General features: G+C 53.1%; 1 protein-coding gene across 2 annotated transcripts in view; it reads left to right on the top strand.

Annotated features, from left to right (window-relative positions):
• Positions 1-27,063, top strand: part of ELL (elongation factor for RNA polymerase II) — a 237,924-nt gene that overhangs the window by 111,020 nt on the left and 99,841 nt on the right. For both annotated transcript variants that reach the window (XR_015302609.1, XM_086947018.1), the window contains exons 3-4: positions 7,004-7,125; positions 13,671-13,834. Coding sequence is in view for 1 of the 2 variants with exons in the window: in XM_086947018.1 (XP_086803144.1) it covers positions 7,004-7,125; positions 13,671-13,834 (286 nt within the window). In the remaining variant the exon portion in view is untranslated. The remainder of the gene's footprint in view (positions 1-7,003; positions 7,126-13,670; positions 13,835-27,063) is intronic.

Genomic DNA, 27,063 nt, shown 5'->3' with positions numbered 1-27,063 from the left:
GTGAGGGTGAGGAGTTGAGGGTGAGTGCGTGTGAGGGTGACTGTGGAGTTGAGGGTGAGTGAGGTGTTTGAGGGTGAGTGAGGTGTTGAGGGTGAGTGAGGTGTTGAGGGTGAGTGAGGTGTTGAGGGTGAGTGAGGTGTTGAGGGTGATTGAGGGGTTGAGGGTGAGTGAGAGTGAGTGAGCGTGAGGGTGAGTGAGTGTGAGTTTGGGTGAGGGTGAGGCGTTGAGGGTGAGTGAGGATGAGTGAGGAGTGAGTGTGAGTTAGGGTGAGGGGTTTAGGGTGGGTGAGGGTGAGGGGTTGAGGGTGAGTGAGGATGAGTGAGGATGAGTGAGGATGAGTGAGGATGAGTGAGGATGAGTGAGGATGAGTGAGGATGAGTGAGGGTGAGTGAGGATGAGTGAGGGTGAGTGAGGGTGAGTGAGGGGTTGAGGGTGCATGCTATTTAGAAAACAAAAATATGCTATTCCCTCAAAGTTATTACTAGCAAAATACTGGTAGTACGTGTGAGTGAAAACCGCAAGTGTAGTTTGCACAAAGCTCTAAAATAGCACTGGAAACAAAGAAAACAAGTGAAAGCAAGTTACGGTACCATAAAGTGGGTTTGAACTTTCATTTAATGTTCTTCCCGAAATGTGCTCCAGGCAACACGTTAATCTCTTTGTACGCCGTGTTTGTGCTGCACATTTGGAGGCTTAACAAAAACATGCTAGTTGGGGCAGAGCAACTCCATCGCTGCCGTACCAAAATGGTTAAAGGGACTGTAAGAAGGGGCGGTGCAAGGAAAACAAACTGCGACGTGCTGAAGGAAGGAGACTGTAAATAAAAAAAATTCTAATGAAAAGAAGCGGGACAGGTATAAATTACAACAAACTGTTGTCCAGCACCACAGCATTTATATTGGAAATACTGTGCTTCTGTCAGACGGTGGTCAGAGGGCGGAAACAGCAGGGGTCCCGGACAAAAAAACAAGCGTTAAGAGCGGCCGGGAAACTGAAAGCACGGCCGGCCGGCCATGATTAATTAGGGGAGGAGAAGCCGCTGAGCGCACGCTGGGCGAAGCCCTTTGATGTGCTGGTGGCAAGAAAGTGCATCATTTTCGAAGAACTGCCGCTTTAAATATGTGACTACATAAAGGATGAAGGCGGAAAAGAAAGTTCTCTCTTTCTGACTTCGGCTCCAGGTGGCGTTAGAGTCTTACACTTGTATATGCAACTGTTAAAGTAAATGGCAGAAATAAAACAATTACCTCGCAAGCGTTTTACGCTCTGTGAACTCCAGGTTATATAAAAGTTACCAGCATACACTGCGGTTTCTCAGGATAAACAAACACCAAAACTGTTGTCTGAACATCCAGACACTGTAGAACTCATGAATAAACCTCCCCTCGAAAGCCGCATATTTCAGACATACAACTATTCCAGACCTTTCCGTTAAAATGGAGGGGATTTGTTGAGACAAATATATCAGTAAACAACCTGGGAAGCCAAAACGAGCACTCGGACAGGAGAAACGCGACGTGCACCAGAAACAAACAAAAAAAAAATGAAACGCCGGATGGGGGCGGGAAAGCCTGGTGGGAGGCGTGAATGCGCGAGGGGAGCCAGGCGGATTGGGAGAGAAGCCTGATGGGGCGGGAGAGCCTGGTGGGTGGGCGTGAATGAGGGGAAGACTGGGCTGGGCTTGCATGCGGATTGGGAGAGAAGCCTGATGGGGGCGGGAGAGCCTGGTGGGTGGGCGTGAATGAGGGGAGGACTGGGCTGGGCTTGCATGCGGATTGGGAGAGAAGCCTGATGGGGGCGGGAGAGCCTGGTGGGTGGGCGTGAATGAGGGGAGGACTGGGCTGGGCTTGCATGCGATGCGCGTGCATGTTGACGGGCACTGCATGAAAACCGCGGGCTGAAAGCCCTTTGGTTTGACGAGAAAATAGCCGACTTGAATTCTCCCCATTTCCCATTCCTGCGGAATGGTAAAGGCTCGACCTAAAAAACTGCGCCCGGGTCAGCTCCGCGCCTCCCCGATTTTCTTGGAGCGAGAATGACTCCCACCCTACTCAGAGAATTTTATGAGGCTCTGCAACTTCTTTTTGGTTGGCCGAACTCCTCCAGGTTCTGCGTGGTCAGAGGGGGCTCCTTAGGGTTCTCTGCCGGCGGCTCAGGCGCCCCCCCCCCACCACCATGGATCAGGACTGGTATTGATAGTGCTATTGAGACCGAAGCTGGCCCGATGCCGCTCACTGGTGCCATCAGCCCCATTCTGATCCCAGGTGACCCGGAGTCTGTACTGCGTCGCTCAATCCCGAATCCAGTGCTGACAGGACCCACAGGTCATAGGTAATTTATTGAATCTTATTCTGAAAGGCTTGTAGAAGATTGTGAGGGGTCACTGGACCCTTTAGAAGACCAGTCTGATGAGGTAATGGACTGGTATAAAGAATTGGGTATGGCCAGTGGATTGGCTACTTCTCCAAATCCTGACATTCTTTCTCCTACTGCGGCTACAGAGAAAGGAGCGTCTTATGCTGTGGTGGTGCGAAGGGCAGCTGAGGTCCTTGGCCTACCGCTTCTTACAGTGGCAGTCAAGACTAACATCTTAACAGAAGAGCTAAATCCAGGTGTTTCCTCCTTGGATCCTTTACTCCTTTTAATGAAGCCCTCCCAGAAAGAGCTTGGTAGTCCAAAGCTTGTTCCCTACTGCTCTCCCAGATAGGAATCCAAGAGGGAGGCTAGTTAAGGCAAGACATGTTTTTTCTACGGCCAGCCTTGCATTGCGGTCGGAGAATACTGCATGCTTAATGGACCGTTATTCCCCCAACTCTGTGGGAAATGGTTGTGCAAGTGCTGCCTTGTGCAAGTGCTGCCACAGGTCCCAAAAAAGGCCCCGGCCGTCCTTTCTCAAGCAATATCAGATGGGAGAGATGCAGCAGAGTTTGCCATTCGCTGTGGTCTTGACACGACTGACTCGCTGGGCAGAGTGATTTAATAGACTGTGCCTGTCAGATGGCACACCTGGCTGAGAACATCTGGCTATTCGGGGGATGTCTAAGCCTCGCTCAGGACATGCCCTTTGATTGCATCCATCTCTTCGGGGACGAGGCAGATACAGTGCTGGAGCGCTTAAAGAATTCACTAGCTACTGCTAAGACCGTGGAACGCTCAGTGGCCACACGTCCCCATCCGCTAAACATTCCTAGTCTCTCCCTTTCGGACCATGAGCGTCCAGTTGGAGACAGGATCAGCCATAACCTCCACCACTGACTGACCATTACATCGGACAGGTGGGTCTTCCAGATAGTCTGAAGTGGCTAACCTCCCACACCTTTAGAGTCAACTCCTACCTCCATGCATCCATCATTGACCGAGTGACTGAAGATCATTTGATTTTTCCTCCGGGTGGCCATGAGTCATAGAGAGGGTCCCGGAACTAGAAGTAGGCTGTGGTTGCTATTCCCCTACTTTATGGTCCAGAAAAAGACAAGGGCCTTCAACCTAGCCTAGACCTACGAGCCCTCAACAAGGGAAAAATTCAACATGCTCATTCGAGCTCGGGTCCTGCCTGCCCTGGACACCGGATGGTAGAGCTGGACTTGTAGGACGCCTATTTCCACATTACCATCCTGCCTGCCCATTGGCACTACCTGCTGTTAAATGTAGGTCACAAGCTTTTTCAGTTCACTGTGCTCCCTTTTGGCCTTAGCAGCACCCCCTTGGGTGTTGACCAAGGTCATGACCGTGGTCACAGTTCAGGGGTACTAGTCTTTCCCATTTCGACAACTGGCTGTTGAAGGCGAGCCCTCCCCACCTCCAGACTACGGTGAACTATCTGCTTTCGCTGGGGTTCGCTATCGACGTGCCAAAGTCATAACTGACTCCCTCTCAGACGCTCCCTTTCATCTGAGCTGTTCTGGATACTGTCCAGTTTCCAGCGTATCCTCCCTAATGGCTACTTCAGGATACTCCGGCTTAGATTCCAATATTTCAGCTTCTATCCTGCATTTCTGTGAGAATGACTCTGAGGCTGCTGGGCCTCATGGCCTCCTGCTAGTGACACATGCCAGATGGCATATGTGTACTCTGCAGTGGGACCTGAAGTTCCAGTGGGCGCAGCATCAGGAGAATCTCTCCAACATAGTCCACATCTTGAAGGAACGGCAATAGACCTGAAGTGGTGGCAAACAAACCGCAATTGGGTCAGTGGCAGACCTCTCTCCCTTCCCCAACTAGATCTCATGGTAGTGACAGATGCTTTACTTCTGGAAAGGCGCAGCCATCTTTGAGAGGTGTAGACCAGATGATTTTAGCCTGCGGCCGGATTTGGACTCCACATCAACATGCTGGAGCTCAGTGTGATCCTATTTGCATTGAAAGCCTTTCTACCCTCCAACAAAGGAAGGCTGGTTGAAGTGTTCACAGACAACCCCACTGCCATCTGGTACAGCAACAAATTGAGTGGAGTTGTTTTGTGGACTCTTTGTCAAGAGGCCCTGTTCCACTGGACATGACTGGAACAGCAGGGCATATTCCCGGTGGTTCAAACCCTGCATGTTCCCTGAACGCCAGGGCAGACAAACTCAGCCTTGGATGCCCAGCAGATCACGAGTGGTGTCTCTATCCAGAGGTGAGGCAAGGTCTTTCATCCGCGGGGTTCGCCTCCGCAGAGAGCGTGCAATGACAGTTTTGCAAGCTGGAATTTCCAAGGAGGCCCTTACTCGGAGACTCTTTTCGTCATGAGTGGAGCTCAGGCCTTCTGCCCATACCCCTCCTGCCCAGAGTTCTCAAGGGGATCAGGAATGATTGGGCCCAAGTTATCCTTGTGGCTCTGGCTGGGCACGGAGACACTGGTATCTCGAGCTTCTACAGATGAGCATTGATACTCCGATCAGGCTGTCCCTTCAAGAGGATCTTCTGTTCCGGCAGTCCTCCACCCAAACCGGTCAACCATGCGCCTTCTTGCATAGAGATTGAGCAGCAACAGCTTTCGTTATTGCTCCCCAAGTCTTCAATGTTATTCTGGTATCCAGGCGTCCCTCCACTAAGACGGCTTCCCTTTCTGATATTCTGTTTTTTGTGCCTTGTCCAGCAGGGCTCTGCTCTAAGCACCCTGAAAAGGGGTTCTTTTGGCTCGGTCTGCCTTTCTGGAGCTTCCAGACCCTCCCTGTTTAAACTACCATTTGTACATAGATTTTTGAAAGGCCTTGTACATATGTTCCCTCCTGCCCTTTCGTTATGCCTCTGTGGGAGGTTCTCACGTTCCTAATGTGCGCTCCTTTTGTCCCTGGCATTATTGTCCCCCTCCAGCTGCACACCATCATAACAGCCTTGTCAGTGGCAATTGCATCTTACAGGAGGGTGAGCGAGCTGCAGGATATATCTTGAACACCTCCCTTTCTGGCAATATTCCTTGCAAAAATGGTGTTTTGCACTAGGGCCCCTTTCCTTCCAAAAGTGGTAACTCCATTTCATGTGGGGCAATCTGTCACCTTGTCCACTTTCTACGCTCTTCTGCATCCCTCTAAAGAAGAGGAGCGACTCCACCAGTTGGAACCAAAAAGAGCGTTGTTCTACCATGACCACACAAAAGAGTTTGATTATGCAACCAATTCTTTGTGGGGTATATTTGGGTGAAGAAAGGTTGTGCAGTGCAGAAGAGGACCATATCACAGTGGGTTGTCTTCTGCATCAAAATTAGCTATGCTGTGGCCAAGAAGAAGCCCCCTGAAGGCTAAAGGGCTCATGCCACCAGAGCTCAGACTTCTACCACTTTTTTGCAAGGTGGAGCATCTGTCCTAGACATCCCTGTACAAATTCAGCAGGCAAGTCTGCAGGGATGGCCATTTTGGCCGCTCAGTCCAGCGGGATTTCCTAGTGTAAATTTGTCCACAGTCCCTCCTCCGGGGTGGCATTGCTTGGCTAGCTATTCAAAGGTAAGGAAGCTGTGGCTAGATATCTCTTATCAGATGGACAAGTTACTTACCTTCGGTAATGCCTTATCTGGTAGCTACATGATCTAGCTGCAGATTCCTTACCGCCCCATCCATCCTCCCCACGCTGCAGACCAGTTTCTAGGGTCCGGGTTGTTCCCTTAAAGGGACCTATTTTCTTTTAAACACACCAATGTCAGTACTCCTGAATGGTTTTGCTTTTCTGGCATGGAAATTCGTGAAAAGTAACTGCTGGCAACGCGCTGAGTTTGTGCCTTTATCGGTGACGTGGACATCACTTTCAATATGGACGGCGGCAATGACGTTACGCAGAGCCAACAGATGCCACCTATCAGCGTGCAGGCGTATTCCCCAAAGTAAAAATCTTCTGGATACAGTCTGACAGCTGGGAATTTCAAAAGTCCGTCATCTGTGGCTGTTTTATGTCTTTAGTAGATAAGGCTTTACCAAATGCAAGTAACTTGTCAGATTCTGACTTATGCTGGAGTCTAAAAAGAAGTTTCAGTTTAAGGGAATCCTTTAGAGTTATCATCAGGAGTTAAACAAATCTGGGATGGCACATTAAGGTATTTCTTGAAGAGATTAAGTAAATGGGGCCTTTGTTTAGCACCAGTTTCAATCTTGAGGAACCCTATTTTTTCTCAAAGAGCTGTGCCTTTCGGCTTGTTTTTTGTGCATGCTTTCTAACACCTCCATGTGAGGAAACATGTTTTATGTTGCTTCAATACTTCCTTAAGTGGCAAACTATTTTTTCACTTTGCTGGAGCGTTAAGGAATACCAACGTTAAAACATTCACATAGACTCAAACTGTGTTTACGTAAAATATTTGTGAGCATTGTTACATTTGGGAAAACGAGAGCCAAAAGCTGTAGGTAATTAAGACACTTTTAGATTGATATAATTAGTCCTGGCAGCATTACTAGTGAGACCATTATAAGCGCACAATTGTAGTTCTGAGCTGTATTTGTATTGATTGTGGATCTGGAGCTCTTTTTCAAAGAGTGTATTTGAAATTTAAATGTCAAATTGACCAATGTGTTTCGCTTTACAATTTCTCAAACAGCAAATCACGATACCCCGTTGTGAGAATCCAACAGAATTGCGCACATTCACTTTTTATCTCTCAAATGTTGGCAGAGAGGGTCCCCAAGGGAGCTTTGACTGTATTCAGCAATACATTTCTAGGTAAGTATTGCATATTCTATTCCTAGTTTACTAAAAATGTCAGTTTTGAAGGAAGTATTATCTATTGCCGAGTCCCAGAATAGGCTAGAAAGTTCTTCATGTTTATTTGTATTGGTGCAGCCTAGCCTTCAGGCTCGCTGTTAGTGCTGAATATGCAATTCGTAAAGGTTTAAAATGCTTTCAGTTGTCATAAATGAAATGTGTTTTTTTTCCATTTACTTTAGGAGTAAGCTTTTTTTCTTCCGATTTGAAGATTTGTAATCGCCTCACTGTATGCTTAATGTAAAGCTGCAAGCTTGACATAAGTCATTCTTGACTGAAGATTCTGCAGTAAGATCAGTCAATCTAATTCGCACAGTACGTCTGCCCTATGTGGGAAGTGTGAGAAGTTGGCCTGATATGCAGTGCTCACTATTCTAGTGATCACTATGCATCAGTCCAAACGACCCTTATGGTGATTGGTTGTAAGTCAACCTTAGACCAGCTATCCTAGTAGCGTGGATACGAGCAGTCTTCGGGATAAACTCTAGAGGGCGTGTTAAGCCAGCTGTTATACCATCACGTACCCCTTGAACACCAAGTGAAAGGACACCACACAAGTGTTATGAAAATAAACAGTGTATTTATTTAAAGTCACAACAGCCCTGCACTCTTTATGAGGACAGGGTACTAAGCACACAACAAAACTCTTAGGAAAATACTTCAAGTGCACAGTCTACACAAATGCCCGAGGGCACGGAAAGTTAGTGTTCTCGGGCAGACCCGATAAGGTAAGTCGGAAGCGACAGGGACTCGGGACCCTTAGATAAGGAGGCTATGCGGGCACCGAAATGCCGAAGTTACCTAGCCCAGGGGCTGCGGCTGCATAAGTCTTGTACAGACGTCTGGAGTCTTCACTGACGAACCAGGAGCCGGAAGGACGGAGTTGCTGGCCGGCGACCAGTGGAGATAGTTCGTAGAGATCCAAGCCTGGATCAGAGATGGATGATACCTGAAAGCAGAGGGGACCAAGTTCGTAACTACTAGCCAGCAGTCAGAGGGTACCAGGAGGGCACCGGATGATCGTCACCTCGACTAGGCGAGTGGGCGACGCTAGGCTCTGCAGTTTCACGGACCAGGAGGCGTTGTCGGCGACCAGGATGGAGGTGCGAGCTGTCCCACGAAGGTTGAAGCTGTCGGCGTCGCTGGGCCCAGGATTGGGGCAACAAGCCTTGGCAAATTTAGGGCCACGTGGTGGACCTAAAATGGCGTCTTGAGTGGACCAGGAGGGTCCGGGGTGCTCCTCTCTCAGAAAGGAGCAAAGGCCAGTCTGGAGCAACCAGACCAGCAGCGTTGGTTGTCGGGCGTCGTCGAGAAGGCCACAAGCCAGCGGCTAGTAGCCAGACAACGTGATGAGCAGCAAAAAGCAGAAGGGCTCCACGCAGATCGTGGAGATGCTGGGAGGCTGAACTTCGGTGCTGGAGCTGCTCAGGGTTGGGGCTTCTCGGACCCCAGAGCACTCACCAGAGGCTCCCTCGGTGGTCGTGCTGGTTCAGAAGTCGTGCAGGTTCTGATGATGGCCGGTCCCTCGAGGTCTCGTCGCACTCACGGATCTCAGCTGAGCTGACGATGTGGGTAGAGGTCAGAGGTGCCAGGGAAGCCGGTTCTCGTCGAGCTGGGCAGTCGGATTCCTGAGGAAGGATGTGCAGCAAACCGCAGAGTTCTTAGATGGTGCCTGCGGATGCAGGGTGACTACTCCTTAGTCACAAGGGAGAAATCTTGAGAAGAGTCTTGAGTTTCCTTTCGTAGAAAGTAGTTCTTGATTCAAAGATGATCTAATTTGGAAGGGCCCCCGCTCCTGCCTTTATCCTAAAGAAAGGGGTGGGTACGCGACTAGGTCCTGCCCTAGAGGTGGGACCAGGAAGGGGGGTGGTTACACCCCTCTCCCATGCCGGACTTTCCCCAGGTCAGGGGCTGGGGTGCCCCTGGAACTGGTTCTAGCCGGCAGATGCGTAGTGAGCACCGGGGTGCCACTCCGCAGTCACCTTCCTGTAAAGCCCTGCCTACCCAGGATACACAAAACCCTGTCTGGGATGGTACGAGCACCGCCCCGGACAGGAAACCCTTTGTCCAAGCTCTCCTCGCTGGAAGGACTCCCAGCAGCAGGAGGTCAGACTCGTGTCTGTGGTGGCAGCATCCATTTTGTGGAGCTGAGGCTTCAGTTAACTTTAACCGGGGTTCACAGTTACGTACATGTCGTGTCCCTCTAGAAGGGTGGAATGATAACCCCGTCGCCAGCATTGGTGAGGGGTCCTCATCCCGATTCGTATGACACCTTACTCGACATGTCTTGATAACGCGATACCGAAGTTACCAATGTGGTACGCGTTATCATGGAACAGCCATTGGGTCTTGGTTCCGCAAGCTGCAACCGGTCTCGGCTCGTGCCAGAGCCCAATTCACACGATTCCACGCACTCTGCCTTCAGGATTGTCAAGGCCTGCCATAGGAGTGGCTGATAGGAATTCGGGTGTCCATTTGAGGGTTAGATATAGGTATACTATATCTAAAGCAAAGGGCGAGTACGCCACGTTGCCCCAGCTGTCGCGCAGCCAGTTGTGTCAGATTTTGATGGCCATCCAGGGGTGGCATAATACATGCTTCAGCCCTTGGTAGGCCCTGGGTACACCTATGCCCTGAGTTACAGGGTCTGATAAGGTGGCCCAGTACCAATTGGAAATGTACCTAAGGTACATGGAATCCATTTTAGAGAGAGAGCAGTAGGCCTGGGGTCCTGATTGGCAGGGCCCCAGGTCAACTAAGTCAGAAAACCAGCAAAACACCAGGCAAAAAGTTGGGGGCAACCATAGTCAGGTATCCACCTTCCTACTGGAAGGGTATGCCCAGACGTGGGTCCCGTGCTCACAACGCCACTGGAGTCAAGCTATCCTGGCTGATAGCCAGAAACCGGTCCTAGGATGCTTGATTCTGGTCCAGGGAAGACCTGGCTTGGCAGTTCTGTCTGGACCATTACCTTGAGGCCCGAGGTTTAGACTGATTTGCATATGGCCATGGCTGAACTAGGGTGGCTTGGTGAGCAAAATAACAATGGATTAAACCCAGATCTGTGACTGGGGTTGAATGTTTTGCCATTGTGCAACATTCAGTCCATTTTGTGTGTTTTGCGGAACTTGACTATGACCAATCACAAGGACTGTTGCCCCACAATGGGTGCTTTTAATTTTATTACACTATTGTTCTTTGGACTAGCCATTATTTTCTTTACTCGTGGGTTTGTTTGATTATGTGCATATTATTTTTTATTATGCAAGTTAATGACTAAAATACCTTTTTTTCCATATTGCCACATGTGAGTTACCAAGTGTTTATTTTTTTTTTAAATGTTAGGTATGTTAGAGCTGTGCCTCTTACAGGAGTCTCATAGCAAATACTCTCTGGTCGATACCCATCATGACAATAGTTCTTTTTTCAAATAATACTTGGAAGAATTTCTGCCCCTTGACCCTGTTTCCAGGCAGGTCGCTCCCCACGCCGCGTAGCTCCACCTAACTGCGCCCGTGCTACCCCCCCCTGCTTCAGCCGAGTTTGAGGCCCGCCTGGTAGGCCTTGAGCTGCCCGTAATTCTCTCAGCTGTGTTTTTTCCTCTACTGTTGCTCCAGTGTTTTTTCTTTGTAAATTGCGCTTACTGCCGTAATTCTCTCAGCTGTGTTTTTCCTCCATTGTTGTTCCGGTGTTTTGTTTTTGTAAATTGTGCTCACTGCCCTGAATTTTTATCAGATATAGTACTTTGTGCTCGCTGATTGGTTCTTTTTCCCCTCCCCTCGCTGGTCCCGCTTCCCGCTGCTGCGGCCCTGGCCCCGTCCCCCCCGCTCCCATTCCTCTGTCGCCCCCCCACCCAGCTACTCCTCTCTCCCACCTCCCCTTCTTATGGCGGCCGCGCTGCTGGCGCGCCGAAGGCGCACCTAAAGCAAGCCCGTCTGCACCCGGACCGCTCCCAGCGCCAGAACCCCTGGCCCCCTCGGAAGCAACAACTCCCGATGCCAGCACCCTCCACGCACTCAACACCAGCCGAGAACACGCCTGCAACCAGGCCACCCCGAAGCGCACCCAAGGACCCTTCAACTGCCAGAGTTGCAGCTTCACCAGCATCCGGCAAGCCAAACCGCCAACCAAGGAACCCAACTATATCCTCCTCAACACCCGCTCCGCCCTCAAACACGCCGTCGAACTCTTGGACCTTCTCGACTCCACCTCCCTGGACGTCACCTTCCTGACAGAGACCTGGATGAACCCTGCCTCAGCACCTGACGTCGCCATAGCCATCCCGGAAGGCTACAAGATCACCCGCATGGACCGCACCAACGGGGTAGAAGGAGGAATCTCCATCGTCCACAGGAACACTCGGAGTCTCAACCAACACCGACGACACCCTCAGCACTGCTGAACACATGCACTTCCAGATCAACACAGACCCAAACACCACCCTCAGAGGAACCCTCGTTTACAGACCTGACCGCAGTTCAGCGACTCCATCGCCGACTTCATCAGCACGCACGCCCTCACCTCCACAGACTACATCCTCCTAGGAGACCTGAACTTCCACCTTGAGAACAAGAACGTCAACTCCACCACCCTGATTGACAACCTCACCAACCTCTGACTCAGACAGCTCGTGACAACACCCACCCACGCCGCCCGCCACACGCTCGACCCCATCTTCACCGCAAGCCCCCACGTCTACTTCAAGCACACCACCGAACCCCACTGGACAGACCACCACTGCATCCACTTCACCTTCAGGAAGCCCACCACGCACCACCGCACTCAACAGAGGCATCGACGCTGCTGGAGCAAAGTCACCGAAGACCAGCTAGTCGCCACCCTCACCCAGAACACGCCTCTCTACTCCACCAAACCCGACACCGCCGCCCGCAACCTCGGACAATGGATTGACAACTACAGCTCGTGACCACACCCACCCACCACACGCTCAACCCCATCTTTACCGCAAGCCCCCACGTCTACTTCAAGCACACCACCGAACCCCACTGGACAGACCACCACTGCATCCACTTCAACTTCAGGAAGCCCACCACGCACCACCGCACTCAACAGAGGCTTCGACGCTGCTGGAGCAAAGTCACCGAAGACCAGCTAATCGCCACCCTCACCCAGAACACGCCTCTCTACTCCACCAAACCCGACACCGCCGCCCGCAACCTCAGACAATGTATTGACGACTACACAAACACCCTCGCCCTGCTCAAGACACCCTCCAACAGGCACACCAGCAAGAAAGCCACCTGGTTCACCGAAGACCTCCAGGCCTCCATTCGAACATGCCGAAAATTGGAGAAGAACTGGCTCCTCGAACGATCACCGTACAGCTACACAGCCAACAAGAACGCCACCCGCAGACACCATCAACTCATCAGAGCCACCAAGATGGCCTCCTTCAAGGTCTGCCTAGATAACAACGCACAAAACATCAAAGAGCTCTCCAACATCGTGAAGGAACTCTCCAACCCCAGCTCCAACACCAACGACATCCTGCCTTCACAAGACCTGTGCGACTCACTAGCCACCTTCTTCCACCGCAAGATTGCCGACATCTACAACCACTTCAGTGCCACGACCGCCCCGACAACCACCACCCCCATGACCACCAACAGCACCAACTGCCTGCTATCCTGGCCCAGTGTCAACAACGAGGACACTAGCAAGATCATGAACTCCATTCACTCCGGATCACCATAGGACCCATGCCCACACCACATCTTCAACAAAGCCAGCACAGCCATCGCACCCCATCTCCGGAGAGTAATCAACATCTCCTTCGAGACAGCAACCTTCACTCGACATCCCCTGCCGCAGCCACATCACCCCCACCTGAGAGACCTGCACTGGCTCCCCGTCAACAAAAGGGTCACCTTCAATCTTCTCCTCCACGCACACAAAGCTCTCCATAACACCGGCCCAGCATACCTCAACACACGTCTCAGCTTCTCCACCCCCACCCGCCAGCTCCGCTCCGCAGGCCTCGCCCCCTCCACAGTCCCTCGCATCCGAAGAACGACCGCCGGCCGCAGATCCTTCTCCCACCTCGCCGCCAAGACCTGGAACACCCTCCCCACTAAACTACGGCAGACCCAAGACCTACTGACCTTTAGAAGACTCTCTAAGACCTGGCTCTTCGATCAGTAGCTGCACCTGTTCCCCCCCCTCCCCCCGCCCCTGCCCCAGCGCCTTGAGACCCTCACAGGTATGTAGTGCGCTTTATAATTGTCTTGATTGAATGCCCCAGACAGATCTTAGGACAGTACGTTCATAATTTTGTGTCTTCAAGAATGGGATGTCTTGTTATAAAACTATCTTACAGGCAGGATATGTAGTGATCGAATATCACACCTCGAGTTGAAGTATGAAGCGGTCAAATGAATGTGAAACCTTTGCCGAATGTAGCAGAAAACGAATGTGACTTTTTCACATTCCGAGTTTTTTATTTTAGCATCGATTTAGGTTAATGTTCTTATCATTTTCCCCAGCAATGGAACTGTTCTGTTGGATTGTCTTGGTAGCATACAAGATAAAATCACAATATGTGCGACTGATGATTCCTACCAGAAAGCGAGGCAAAGCATGGCACAAGCTGAGGAGGAGACACGAAGTCGCAGTGCAATCGTAATTAAACCAGGAGGTAGATATTTGGGTAAGAATCTTTCAGATCTACACAATATAAGTTGGTCTTTCATGTAAATTCATCGTTGCATGCAATAGAGCAAATTTCCTTTTATTATGATTAACATTGCATACCCTGGTTAAGTTAATTACTAAGAATGGGTCCACTGCTCAATGTGTGCATATTCCAAGGAGTTTATAATGGGCTCCTGCAAATTTAATAGCTAGTTTTTGTATCCAACTATTTTGTAAGCGCTTTCAAGGTTTGCAGTTAGTGAAACTTGGATACGTTAGGTCCCTAACACCATAGAATCTCTAGACCAGGCAAAGACACCCTTTGAATTCTCATCTTATACTTCCAGTTGCGTTAGTGTATCCGATGGAGGCACAGTCTTTGTCAATCATTCAAGTAATTCTTGCAGCAATAAATTAGGGCATAGCCTAATATTTCTTTCTTCATGTGTAAATGCTGGCTATAGTTAGTAATAAAATCCCCTTGGGTCTGATACACTTTACCTTTGGATATTATCTGTTTATCATATCTTTTAAAATTATTTTTCAATTACTCCTGTGGATTTACTCGCGTAGTAATGTACTTCAGATCCCCCCCCTTTACCATCCCTTTTTCCTGGGATTTTATTCCAGACAAATCCGATATTTTCCAAGCACATTGTTTATCTCACGATATTATGATGTTTAAGACCAGTTCTAAGTGCAATGGTTACCAAGCACGTGTTTAACTGTGACTAATTGTGGGTCGGTTGAATAGACCGATAATACTGTTTTTGTACAAGTTTTGAATATTTTTAGGGTTTTTAGGTCAAGCATTTGAGACCTCTTGTATATACTTTAGTATATACTTGTATGTATTTTTACTTTGTGTGCTCTGGAGATCAGCCCTAGGACTTGTCTGCTTCCTCTTCTGGTCAACATCCTCTATTTAACCGTCTTGATAGAAAACAACCAGCAGAGGTCAGTAAAATACCAGAATCACTATAGCATTTTCTAGATTCCAGTCCATAGAAATTGTCTTCCACAAGCACCCATAGACCATATTTTTTTCAAATCTTGTATTTTCAGTGATCTGACCACCAAAGGCCCTGCTTTTATATTAAAAACAGAGCTTTGGACTATACCATTTTCAGCTGAAAGGCAATATTTCTCTCCATGTGTTCCTATACCTGGCATGTCACGCAGTTTGGTGCTTACTTTCCCTCTATGTTAAAGAACAGTCGATGTTTCAGCACCCAGGCTAATGTGCTGCATAGCTAAATACATATAAGGTCCCAAAGGCAAGACCGTTTGCATTGCAAATGCTTGTATCTGAAAGAAACAGGCTAGTATTAGGTTCCTTACCTTAGAATATCCCCAGGCGTCAGACTGGATCCGGAAATTTTTGCGTAGCAGTACCCTTGCGCGTCGGTAGGCGTCGTCTGCGGCTCCCTGTCCGTCGTCGGCGTCGTTGGCGCCGTGATGACGTCGTCGGAGTACTTAGACGCCGCCTCCGCGTGCTGACGTCAGTTCTTCTTTTTTCCGTGCCAGCAGCGCAGATCCGGAAAAAGTGGTATTTTAGTCATTTTTTGACAAAACTTTTCTGAGATCTTTTTGATCATTCTTCGAGTCTTCGACTCCGATCGGTGCCGGTAGGGATGCCAGGTTTTAAGCCTTGTGAGGACTGCGACCGTCTGAGGTCGGTCACCGACTCTCACCGACGATGCCTCCACTGTCTCGGCGTCGATCATGACGACAAGACCTGCTCAGACTGTCAGGCCTTAACATCGAAAGCTAGGCGGGAGCGGTCCCGCAAGCGGCTCGAGCTCAGGCAGTCGGCTCCACGCCGTGAGAGGTCCCGGTCCGGACGGAGGTCAAGGGACCGGTCGCGGGGGCGGAGCCATCATAGCTCCGAGAGTCGACATCACTCCTCCGGTTGGAAGTAGTCAGGTAAGCACAAGAAGTCGAAGAGACGTCATCGCTCTACCGACTCCCCCTGACGCGGCCGGGGGTTCGGGAGCCACCGCCCACGCGGCTCCGTCGGAGTCTTGGGCGTCGGGACCTGCCCCATATCCTCCGGTCCCTGGGCAGCAAGCGACGCCAGAGGAGATCGAGCGCTTCCCTATGGCTATGAGGTCCCTCACTCCTCCGGCGGGCTCCGCTGCGTCTTCGGGCCCAGCGGACGCGTCTGAGGGACCTAGCGGGTCAGGTGCTTCGGCCCCGACGCCGCCTTCGGGCCCAGTGCCGCGGGGCCCCACTGGATACGCTTCTGGATCCAGATCGTCGCCGGTTGACCTGACGACCTCACCGGCGCCGGTCCCGCAGGTGTCACCTCCGGCGCCGTCCTCGGGCGGTGCCATCCCTGATACCTCCCTCGACCCGGTTCCGGCGCTGGAGCGGCGCCACTGGGTGCCGCTCTCGACGCCGGTTGGGGAGTTTAACTTCAATGAACCGGCCCCATCATTTGACAACCCTGATTATCCGGGGATGGGTGATGAGGAGTATTGGGAGGGGTCTGAGGACCCTCCAGGAGGACTTGGGGATGCCAGTGGTCTGGACACTTCGCCAGACACTGGCTTTGTCTCACCTCCTACCGTGGCTTCGGAGGAGGGGGCAACCTTCAGTGTGGTGTTGACGCGGGCGGCCAAGGCCTTAAGCCTTGATCCCCCCCGTCGCGGCCATGAGGACTAACCTCCTCACTGAGGTCCTTAAACCGCAGTCAAACTCTGCTGAGCCTCTGCTGCCGTTTAATGAGGCCATGACTGACGTTCTTTTGGGCACTTGGTCCAGGCCTGCTACAGGCCAGCCTGTAGATGGGAACGTGGCCAGACGCCACCGCCCGGCCCCGGGCGACCCTTGTTTCCTGTCCACCCACCCCACCCCGAGAGCCTGGTCATCCAGGCCTCGAACTCCCAGACCGCATTCCCGTCAGCGCCACCTGATCGGGAATCCAAGATGTATGAGAATTATGGAAAGAAAATATTCTCCTCCCTTAGTCTGGGACTGCGGTATTCCAACACCGCATGCCTCTTGGGCCGCTACACCCACTCTCTGTGGGACACGGTTGCGGACTTGCTGCCACAATGCCTGGCGGAGGTCAAGGCTAAACTCTCCCAAGCCCTTGCGGAGGGTCGAGATGCGGCACGTTTTTCCATCCAGTGCGGGCTGGATACCACCGACTCACTGGGCAGAGTGATGGCAACGACGGTGGCGATTTGTCGCCACGCCTGGTTGAGGTCCGGCAACTTTTCAGCGGATTTCCAGAATACCCTCATGGACATGCTGTTTGATGGCCGTCGCCTTTTTGGCGACAAGGCAGACCATGCGCTTGAGCGCTTTCAATCAATCAATCATAACATTTGTATAGCGCGCTACTCACCTGGAAGGGTCTCAAGGCGCTGGGGGAGAGGGGTCCGTTACTGATCGAAAAGCCAGGTCTTGAGTTGCTCCCGGAAGGAGAGATGGTCCTGGGTTAGCTGAAGGTGGATGGGGAGGGAGTTCCATGTCTTGGCTGCCAGGTAGGAGAAGGATCTTCCTCCGGCGGTGGCTCTGCGGATGCGTGGAACGGCGGGAGGGCGAGGCTGGTCGATCGTAGCTGGTGGGTGGGCTTGTAGAAGGTCAGGCGGTTGTTGAAGTACTTGGGGCCCAGGTCGTGGAGAGCCTTGTGTGAGTGGGTGAGGAGTCTGAACGTGATCCTCTTGCTGACTGGGAGCCAGTGCAGGTCACTCAGGTGGCCGGAGATGTGGCTGTGTCGGGGGATGTCTAGGACGAGTCGTGCGGAGGCGTTCTGGATGCGTTGGAGTCTTTTCTGAAGTTTGGCTGTGGTTCCGGCGTAGAGGGTGTTTCCTTAGTCCAGTCGGCTGGTGACTAGTGCTTGGGTGACCATCTTCCTGGTTTAGGTGGGCATCCATTGAAAGATCTTTCGGAGCATGCGCAGGGTGTTGAAGTACGATGATGAGACGGCGTTGATTTATCTGGTCATTGAGAGGGAGGAGTCCAGGAGGAAGCCCAGGTTACGTGCGTGGTCCGTTGGCTTGGGAGTGGTGCCCAGGGCAGGGGGCCACCTGGAGTCGTCCCAGGCGGAGGGTGAAGACCCCAGGATAAGGACTTCCGTCTTGTCTGATTTCAGTTTCAGGCGGCTGTTCTTCATCCACTCGGCGACGTCTTTCATCCCTTCGTGTAGGCTGGTTCTGGCGGTGGCGGGGTCGTTGGTGAGGGAGAGGATCAGCTGGGTGTCATCGGCATAGGAGATGATGTTGAGGTTGTGTTGGCGTGCGATGGCTGCGACGGGGCTCATGTAGACGTTGAAGAGGGTGGGGCTGAGTGATGATCCCTGTGGTACGCCGCAGCTGACTTCAGTGGCCTCGGATCTGAACGGGGGGAGGCGGACTCTCTGGGTGCTTCCGGCGAGGAACGAGATGATCCACTCCAGTGCCTTCTCTCGGATTCCAAGGTTGCTGAGGCGCTGCACTAGGGTGCGGTGGCAGACAGTGTCGAACACTGCGGAGAGGGCCGCTGTTTCCCCGTTGTCGAGCAGGGATCTGATGTCGTCAGTGGCTGCGATGAGGGCGGTCTCGGTGCTGTGGTTGGCTCGGAAACAGGACTGCGAGTGGTCGAGGGATCCTTTTCTCTCGAGGAAGGTGGCAAGCTGTCTGTTGACGGTCTTCTCAATGACTTTGGCAGGAAAAGGGAGGAGCGAGATGGGGCGGAAGTTCTTGAGGTCGGTGGGTTCCGCTGTTGGTTTCTTCAGGAGGGTGCTGAGCTCGGCGTGCTTCCAGCTCTCCTGGAAGGTGGCGGTGTTGAAGGAGGTGTTGATGTCCCGGAGTTGGGGTGCGATGATTGAGTCGGCCTTGTTGAAGACGTGGTAGGGGCAGGGGTCAGTTGGGGATCCGGAGTGGATGGTGTTCATCGTGCAGGTGGTGTCTTCGGTGCTGACCGGGGTCCAGGCGCAGAGGGTGGTGGTGGGGGGCGTGGTTGATGCGCCGAAGCTGTTGTGTATTACGGCGATCTTGCGGTGGAAGAACGAGGCGAGCGAGTCGCAGAGGTCTTGCGAGGGAGTGATGTTGTTTTTTACGGCGCTGGGGTTGGAGAGCTCTTTGACGATGCTGAAGAGTTCCTTGCTGTTGTGGGCATCGTTGTCCAGTCGTTCTTTGAAGGCTGTCTTCTTGGTGGTGCGGATCAGCTGGTGGTGTTTGCGGGTGGCGTGCTTGAGGGCAGTCATGTTGTTTTTGGTCTGGTCGTTGTGCCAGGCTTTCTCGAGGGTGCGGCAGTTCTTTTTGGAGTTCTTAAGTTTGTCGGTGAACCAAGAGGCTTTCTTGCTGCCGGGTCTGCTGGAAGGGGTCTTCAGCGGTGCGAGGTCGTCTGCACAGTTGGTGATCCACTGCGTGAGGTTGCTGGCTGCTTCGTTGGGGTCCGTCGTGCTGGCGGGAGGGTTCTGGCTGAGGGAGGTGGTGAGCTGGTCGGCGGTGATCTTGTTCCAGCTCCTGCGAAGAACCTGTTGCGGGTGGTGGTGGGTCGTGGTTCTTCTGAAGCTGAAGTGGACGCAGCTGTGGTCAGTCCAATGAAGTACGGTGGAGTGGCTGAAGGAGATGTATTTGCTGGAGGAGAAGACTGGGTCAAGTGTGTGGCTGGCGTAGTGGGTGGGGGTGTTCACCAGTTGCTTGAGTCAGAGGTTGGCGAGGTTGTCCTGCAGGGTGGTGGTGTTGCTGTCCTTGTTGTTCTCCAGGTGGAAGTTGAGGTCCCCTAGGAGGATGTAGTCAGCGGAGGGGAGGGCGTGCGGGCTGATGAAGTCTGCAATGTCTTCGCTGAATTGTGTGAGTGGTCCCGGGGGTCTGTAGATGAGGGTGCCTCTGAGTGCGGTCTTGGGGTCGGTGTGTATCTGGAAGTGGAGGTGTTCGGCGGCGATGAAGGTGTCGTCAGAGTTGGTCGTGATGCGGATGGTGTTCTTGTGTACGATGGCGATGCCTCCTCCAGTGTGGTTGACGCGGTCCCTCCGGGTGATCTTGTATCCGTCCGGGATGGCGATGTCGGGCGCTGAGGAGGCATTCATCCAGGTTTCCGTGAAGGGTCCGTGGGTGCGTTTCGAGGTGGCTTGGTAGCAAGCGGTGTTCCAGTTGGGTTTGAGCGCGTTGAGGGTGGCGGTGTCGTATGTCTGTCGTGTGGGCTGGCATCGACGGGGACCAGGGGATCTGGCGCCGGGCGCGGTCCAGGCGCAGACAGGCTTGCCTTTGGCGCACAATCTGGGCACCCCCTGCGCGTGAATGCTGCGCGTACGCGTGGACTCCGCCATAAATGGCGAAGTGGGAGGGAGGAGCAGCTGGGAGGCGGGAGCGGGGTGGCGAATGGGAAGGGAAGGGGAGAGGTCCTAAGAGAAGGGGGCGGGGCCGCAGGGGAGCAGCAGCAGGGAGCGGGGTGCGACGGCAGAAAGGCGGGAAAAACGGCAGCAACGGGACTAACTCAAAACAGGGTCACCACATGGGGGGGGGGAGAAAAAAACAGTCAGGGGCACCACAGGGGCGGAGAACAGTACAACTGGCACAGAGAAACAAAACAAAAGAAAGGCACAGAGGTCACGACCTCGGGAGCGGTGGGATCAGGGAGACCGGGTGAACTCAGGAGGAGCCACGCGGCGAGTGGAGCGACCGTCTCTGACGAGGTCAGGTCACCGCTCCCCGTCTCGTGGAGGCGCCTTAAGTGTCCAGTGGGAGGGAGGAGCAGCTGGGAGGCAGGAGCAGGGTGGCGAATGGGAAGGGAAGGTGACAGGTCCTAAGAGAGAAGGGGGCAGGGCCGCAGGGGAGAAGCGGCAGGGAGCGGGGTGCGACGGCGGAAAGGCGGGAAAAACGACAGCAACGGGATTTCCTCAAACAGGGTTCCCACACGGGGGAAGAAAAAAACAACAGTCAGGGGCACCACACGGGGGGAGAACAGCACAACTGGCACAGAGAAACAAAACAAAAGAAAGGCACAGGGGTCACGACCTACTCAGCGGCGGCGAGTGGGGGGGAACAGGGAGACCGGGTGAACTCAGGAGGAGCCACGCGGCGGGTGGAGCGACAGTCTCTGACGAGGTCAGGTCAGGTCACGTCACCAGGGCTACAGCCAAGTCCTTGGGCCTCTCGGCCCGTGCCAGCAAACGGGTGCTTTCGCTCCTTTCGTGGCCAAGGAAGGGGCACCCCCACACGTGCTGCCAGCCACTCACCGCAGACTAACATCCAACGCCGTGGCGGCCGTGGAAACCGCTGTGGAGGCGGTCGGGGACAACGGCGAGGCCAGTCCACACCTTCCCCCGCAGCATCCGCCTCATAACCTTCCTAGTCAGTGCTTTCGGGCCCATGTGACGCCAGTGGGGGGCAAGGTTTTCCATCACCAATTCCACTGGCGCACTGTCACATCGGACAGGTGGGTTTTGCAAATCGTCCTCATAGCGCTGTGATCCCTCTTCGCCTCCGCCTTGAGTGGTTCGCTCCCTTGTCTCTCTGAAGAGACACGGTATTGTACAAGCTGCGTTCATCTGCATAGCACTGTGTCATTGTTTTTTAGCCAATTTGCCGATACTTAATTGAAATTTGCCGCGCTTGCCTGCAGCATTCCTCCACTGTACTTTGATTTGTGCGCGTTAGCCCCCGGCGCCCTGACCTGCTCCCCCTCCATTTTGTCCCTGTTGCTGGTGTTGTTGTGCTTCCCGAGCCCGCCCCGCCTCCCAGCTGAGACGCCCTCGCCCCTCCCCCTCCACTTTCCATATATGACAGTTCTTCCCGCGCGCAGCGTTCACGCGCAGGACCGCGCCCAACCCGCGCCGAAGGTGCGCCAAAGGTAAGCCCGTCTACGCCCGTCCGCGCCTGGACCGCGCCCAGCGCCAGACCCCCTGCCCCTCGCGCTGCGCTGCCCTCCCGCATCACCTACGATGCCGCCACCCTCCTAGCCCTGGACCCCGGTCGCGCCCCCACCTGCGTCCAAGCCGCTCCTGGACACACCCATGGACCTTTCTCCTGCTACTCCTGCAAATTTAGCGGTACCGACAACATCTCCGCCACGACCACACCACAGAATCCCGATCCCAACCACCTACAATGCATCCTTCTCAACACTCGATCGGTGCACAGGCACGCCATTGACCTATGGAACCTACTAGACACCTTCTCTCCAGACATCGCCTTCCTTACAGAAACATGGATGAATGCCTCCTCCGCACCAGACATCACCATTGCCATCCCTGAAGACTACAAAATCACCCGCAAAGACCGTACCAGCCACACAGGAGGAGGACTCGCTATCGTCCATAAGAAATCAATCCGCATCTCAACCAGCTCTGACGCCAACCTCGCCAACTCCGAACACCTTCACTTCCAGATCCACATCGACCCCAAGACCACACTCAGAGGCACCCTCCTCTACAGACCACCAGGACCCCGCGCAAAATTCAGTGAAGACATCGCGGACTTCGTCACTCCACACGCGCTCCCTTCCAAAGACTACATCCTTCTGGGAGACCTCAACTTTCACCTTGAAAAGATCAACGACCGCAACACCACCACCCTCTTGGACAACCTCGCCAACCTAGGACTTAAACAACTAGTCACTTCCCCCACCCACATCGCAGGTCACACACTCGACCCCATCTTCACATCCAGCAATCATGTCTCCTTCAGCCACACTACGGATCTCCTATGGACCGACCACAGCTGCGTTCACTTCACCTACAACAAGCCGAAACCCATCAACCACTCTCAACCTACCCTGCAAAGAAACTGGAAGAAAATCACCACGGACCAAATCTCCGCATCGCTCCTTCGAAACTCCCCAGCCCTCTCTTCTAACGCCAACGAGGCCGCCGCCAACCTCACCCTATGGTTATCCAACACCGCCGACACCTTAGCTCCACTGAAAAAACGTCAAAGCAAACCTGGCAGCAAGAAGGCCTCATGGTTCAACGATGATCTCAAGAAGTCCAAGAAACTCTGCCGCTCCCTCGAAAAGACCTGGAAAAAAGACCCAACCACCAGCACCAAGGACGCCTTCAAAAGCGCCACCCGCACTCACCACCAACTGATCCGAAAAGCCAAGAAAATAGCATTCAAGGATCGACTTGACAACGTCCACAACAGCAAGGAACTTTTCAACATCGTCAAGGAATTTTCCAATCCCTCAGCCAACTCCAACGACATCACCCCCTCTCAAACCCTCTGCGACTCCCTAGCCTCATTTTTCCACAACAAGATTGCAGACATCCACAACAGCTTTGACAACCAACCCGGAAACCAACCCACCCTACCATCTGCTGACCCTCTTCCCCCCGTGAACACCCTTAACGCTTGGAACCCAATCTCCACTGAGGACACCATCCGCCTGATGAACTCCATCCACTCAGGATCCCCCACAGACCCATGCCCTCACCACATCTTCAACAAAGCAGATTCCGTCATAGCACCGCACCTCCGAGACGTCATCAACTGCTCCTTCAACTCCGCTACCTTCCCTGAAGACTGGAAACACGCTGAACTCACCGCCCTTCTGAAAAAACCAACAGCGGACCCCACCGAACTCAAAAATTACCGCCCCATCTCGCTTCTTCCATTCCCGGCCAAAGTCATCGAGAAAACCGTCAACAACCAGCTCGCCACCTTCCTCGAAGCCAACAAATCCCTCGACCCCTCACAATCTGGCTTCCGAGCAAAACACAGCACTGAGACCGCCCTCATCGCAGCAACAGACGACATTCGAACTCTACTGGACAATGGAGACACAGTCGCCCTCATCCTCCTCGACCTCTCTGCAGCATTCGATACAGTCTGCCACAGCACCCTTCTACAACGCCTCAATAACATCGGAATTCAAGGAAAAGCACTAGAATGGATCACCTCGTTCCTCACCGGAAGAACCCAGAGAGTCCGCCTTCCTCCATTCAAGTCCGAGGCCTCTGAAGTCATTTGCGGCGTACCCCAAGGATCCTCACTCAGTCCCACCCTCTTCAACGTATACATGAGCCCCCTCGCGGCCATCGCACGCCAACACAACCTCAACATCATCTCTTACGCGGACGACACCCAACTGATCCTTTCTCTCACCAATGACCCCAGCACCGCCAAAACTAACCTACACGAAGGAATGAAAGAAGTTGCTGAATGGATGAAACAAAGCCGTCTGAAACTGAACTCAGACAAAACAGAAGTCCTCATCTTAGGTACATCCCCCTCTGCATGGGACGACTCTTGGTGGCCGGAAGCCCTTGGAAAAGCACCCATCCCGACAGACCACGCACGGAACCTTGGCGTCATCCTGGATTCTTCACTCTCAATGAACAGACAAGTCAGCGCTGTATCCTCTTCCTGCTTCAACATTCTTCGCATGCTCAGAAAAACATTTCGCTGGATCCCCTCCGAAACAAGGAAAACAGTCACCCACGCTCTGGTCACGAGCCGACTGGACTACGGAAACACCCTCTACGCAGGCACCACCGCTAAACTCCAGAAGAAACTCCAACGAATCCAAAACGCCTCAGCCAGGCTCATATTAGACATCCCACGCAACGAACACATCTCTGGTCACCTTAAAGACCTCCACTGGCTACCCGTCAATAAGAGGATCACTTTACGTCTGCTTACCCACGCACACAAATCACTCTACGACATCGGACCAGATTGCCTCAACTCTCGACTGTCCTTCTACACCCCCTCCCGCCAACTACGTTCTTCCGGCCAAGCCCTCGCCACGGTACCTCGCATTAACAAGACCACCATGGGAGGCAGATCCTTCTCATACCTGGCTGCTAAGACATGGAACTCACTCCCCGCTTACCTTCGCCTCACCCAGAACCACCTAGCGTTCAGAAAACAGCTTAAAACGTGGTTATTTGACAAATAATCCTCCTCCCCTCCTAAGCGCCTTGAAACCCTCTGGGTATGTAGTGCGCTATACAAATTTTATGACTTGACTTGACTTGACTTCCCCTTCGAGGCGACCCCTCCAGCCATGCCACCGCAATACCACCGCGTATCGGGGGATCATTTGCGGCTTCTGCAGGAGGAAGTTTTGCAGCGTGAATCTTTCTGGATTCACTATGCTGTGCATTATTCCGCGATCTGGTGGTTGGGTCCGGATTCGTAGTCTTTTTTTCTCATTTTTTTTGTACACCATTTGGTGCACCTTCGTGACGTCGGCACGCTTCCTGCGGAAGCTCCCACCCTTGGGCGCCATCTTCAGATTCTTTTTTCTGCCGTTTGGTCTGGATCGTCGCATGAAGCTCCGGAGAAGTTTCAGGAGAAAAGACGGAAATACACCAAGTTTTTGAGGAAAAAGGACCGAGGGAAGTCGGAGAAGAAGACCTCCTTGAGCCAGAACGAAGAAAGAGGAGAAAACCTCGTGATACTCGACGGCCAAGGAGAAAGCGCGCGCAGGGGGCCCCCTGAGCGAGCACATGGACAACACCCCATTCAAGTTCTGCCGTAATTGCCACCACAAGTACGTGCAGAAGACCAGCATCCGGTCTGCAACCTCTGCCTGCCGATCGACCACTCCAGCGAGGATTGCAACGCCTGTTCAATCTTCACGCCGAAGACTCTGAGAGTTCGAGAGAGACAGAGGGTGGCCACCACACGATGCAAGGGAAAGGGACCACGCCGAGCCTCTACCAGCTGGGTGCCTCCTCCGACGAAGAGGAGAACATCGCCGAGGGACCAGATGACTTCACGGTCGTAGAGACCGATGTGAGACCTTCAAAAAAGGTAGGAGAGTCTACGACCCCGAAAACCCAGACAGGGCTGAGAAAGCCTGAGCGAGAACCCCGAAAAGCAGAGGCTAAGTCCTCGAAAGGAGCGCCGGCGACGAAAGTTTCGACGTCCGAAGCCGCATCCTCCGAAAGGCCCAGCGGATCCTTCGAAAAGGACTCCCAGATGGCAAAGACCAGCAAAAAGCAAAGGTCGTCTAAGCAGGCCCTCGAGAAGGGACCCTCGAGCGAGAAGACGCTCAGAACGGCCTCGACGTCGAAGGTACCGTTGAAGAGACCTGCCGAAAAGCTCGACGCCGAGCAAGCGGCAGAGCTGGAGAAAAAGAGAAGAAGGCTCGAGGCCGAAATGGAGAGTATGCTCCAGAGGAAGAGAGCCTTCGAGGAAACAATGAAGAACTATACGATTCCCTCGAAGACCTACTCGACTCCCTCGAAGACCGCTGAGACCGCCGAAGAGGTAGAGGTGCAGGAGGACTTCGAAGCCGAGGAGCCGCCGAAAACTCCAAACCCCACAGATGAGGGAGAAGAGGAGGATTTCTACCGCTCGGAAGGAGATTACCTCCGCGAGAGCTACTACTCAGAATCCTCGGCGTCGCTAGAGGAAGAATGGCAGGATCTCAAAGCCGATAACCCAGAGGAACCTGTGGAGACATACCCTTCGAGGCCTTCGCCGCCAGACGACATCGGGGCTTACTATGAGGTCGTTAAGAAGGCTGCAGCAGTCTACAATGTGAAATTGGAGGAGGAACAGACAAAGGCTGACTTCCTGCTAGAGACTTTGCTCCCCTCACAGACGAAAAGCAGCTTCCTGCCCATGCTGAAGAGCGTCACGGCCCAAGGGACTGAAGCCTTCAAGGAACCGGCCACATGTAGGTCAGTGACCCCGAGGACGGAGAAGAAATACAAGTTCTCCTCCGAGGACCCCCCTTATATCCAGGGCACCGTGGCAGCTGACTCCATAATCGCGGCAACGGCCAGAAGAAGGGCCAACGTGCCAACCACATCTGGGCCACCACCTGATATGGAAAGCAGGAGGATGGACCTCACTGGAAGGAAAATTGAAAGAAATGCCGCTATGCATTGGAGGATGGCAAACTCCAATGCACTCCTGAATAGGCACCAATATCAGCACTGGGATGAGATGAGCCAGTTGCTGAAACACATGCCTGAGGAGTACAGGCAGAGGGCAGCCCACCTCGTGGAGGGGGGAAAGGACATAGCAAACGCATGCCTGAAGACAGCCCTAGATGGGGCAGAGACATCTAGCAGGCTGATGGCCATAGGCATCACTGAGAGAAGGCAAGCCTGGCTCAGAATATCTGGCTTCAAGGCAGAAGTGCAAAATAACATCCTGAACACCCCCTTCAACGGGGAGACGCTGTTCGGGGCATCAGTAGATGACAAACTGGCTCAGCTGAAGAAGGACAATGAGACCGCCAAATCGATGGGAGCCCTACAATTCAGGGGGATGCGGAGAGGCACCCCCACAAGGAGACCAAATGGTAGAGGGGGAAACCAGCAATCACATTCGCAACAGTCGCACCACC

The sequence above is a fragment of the Lissotriton vulgaris genome, chromosome 12, assembly GCF_964263255.1.
Source record: "Lissotriton vulgaris chromosome 12, aLisVul1.2, whole genome shotgun sequence".
Lineage (NCBI taxonomy): Eukaryota > Metazoa > Chordata > Amphibia > Caudata > Salamandridae > Lissotriton > Lissotriton vulgaris.
The sequence above is the reverse complement of the archived record's forward strand: the minus strand, read 5'-3'. Positions and strand labels throughout refer to the sequence as shown.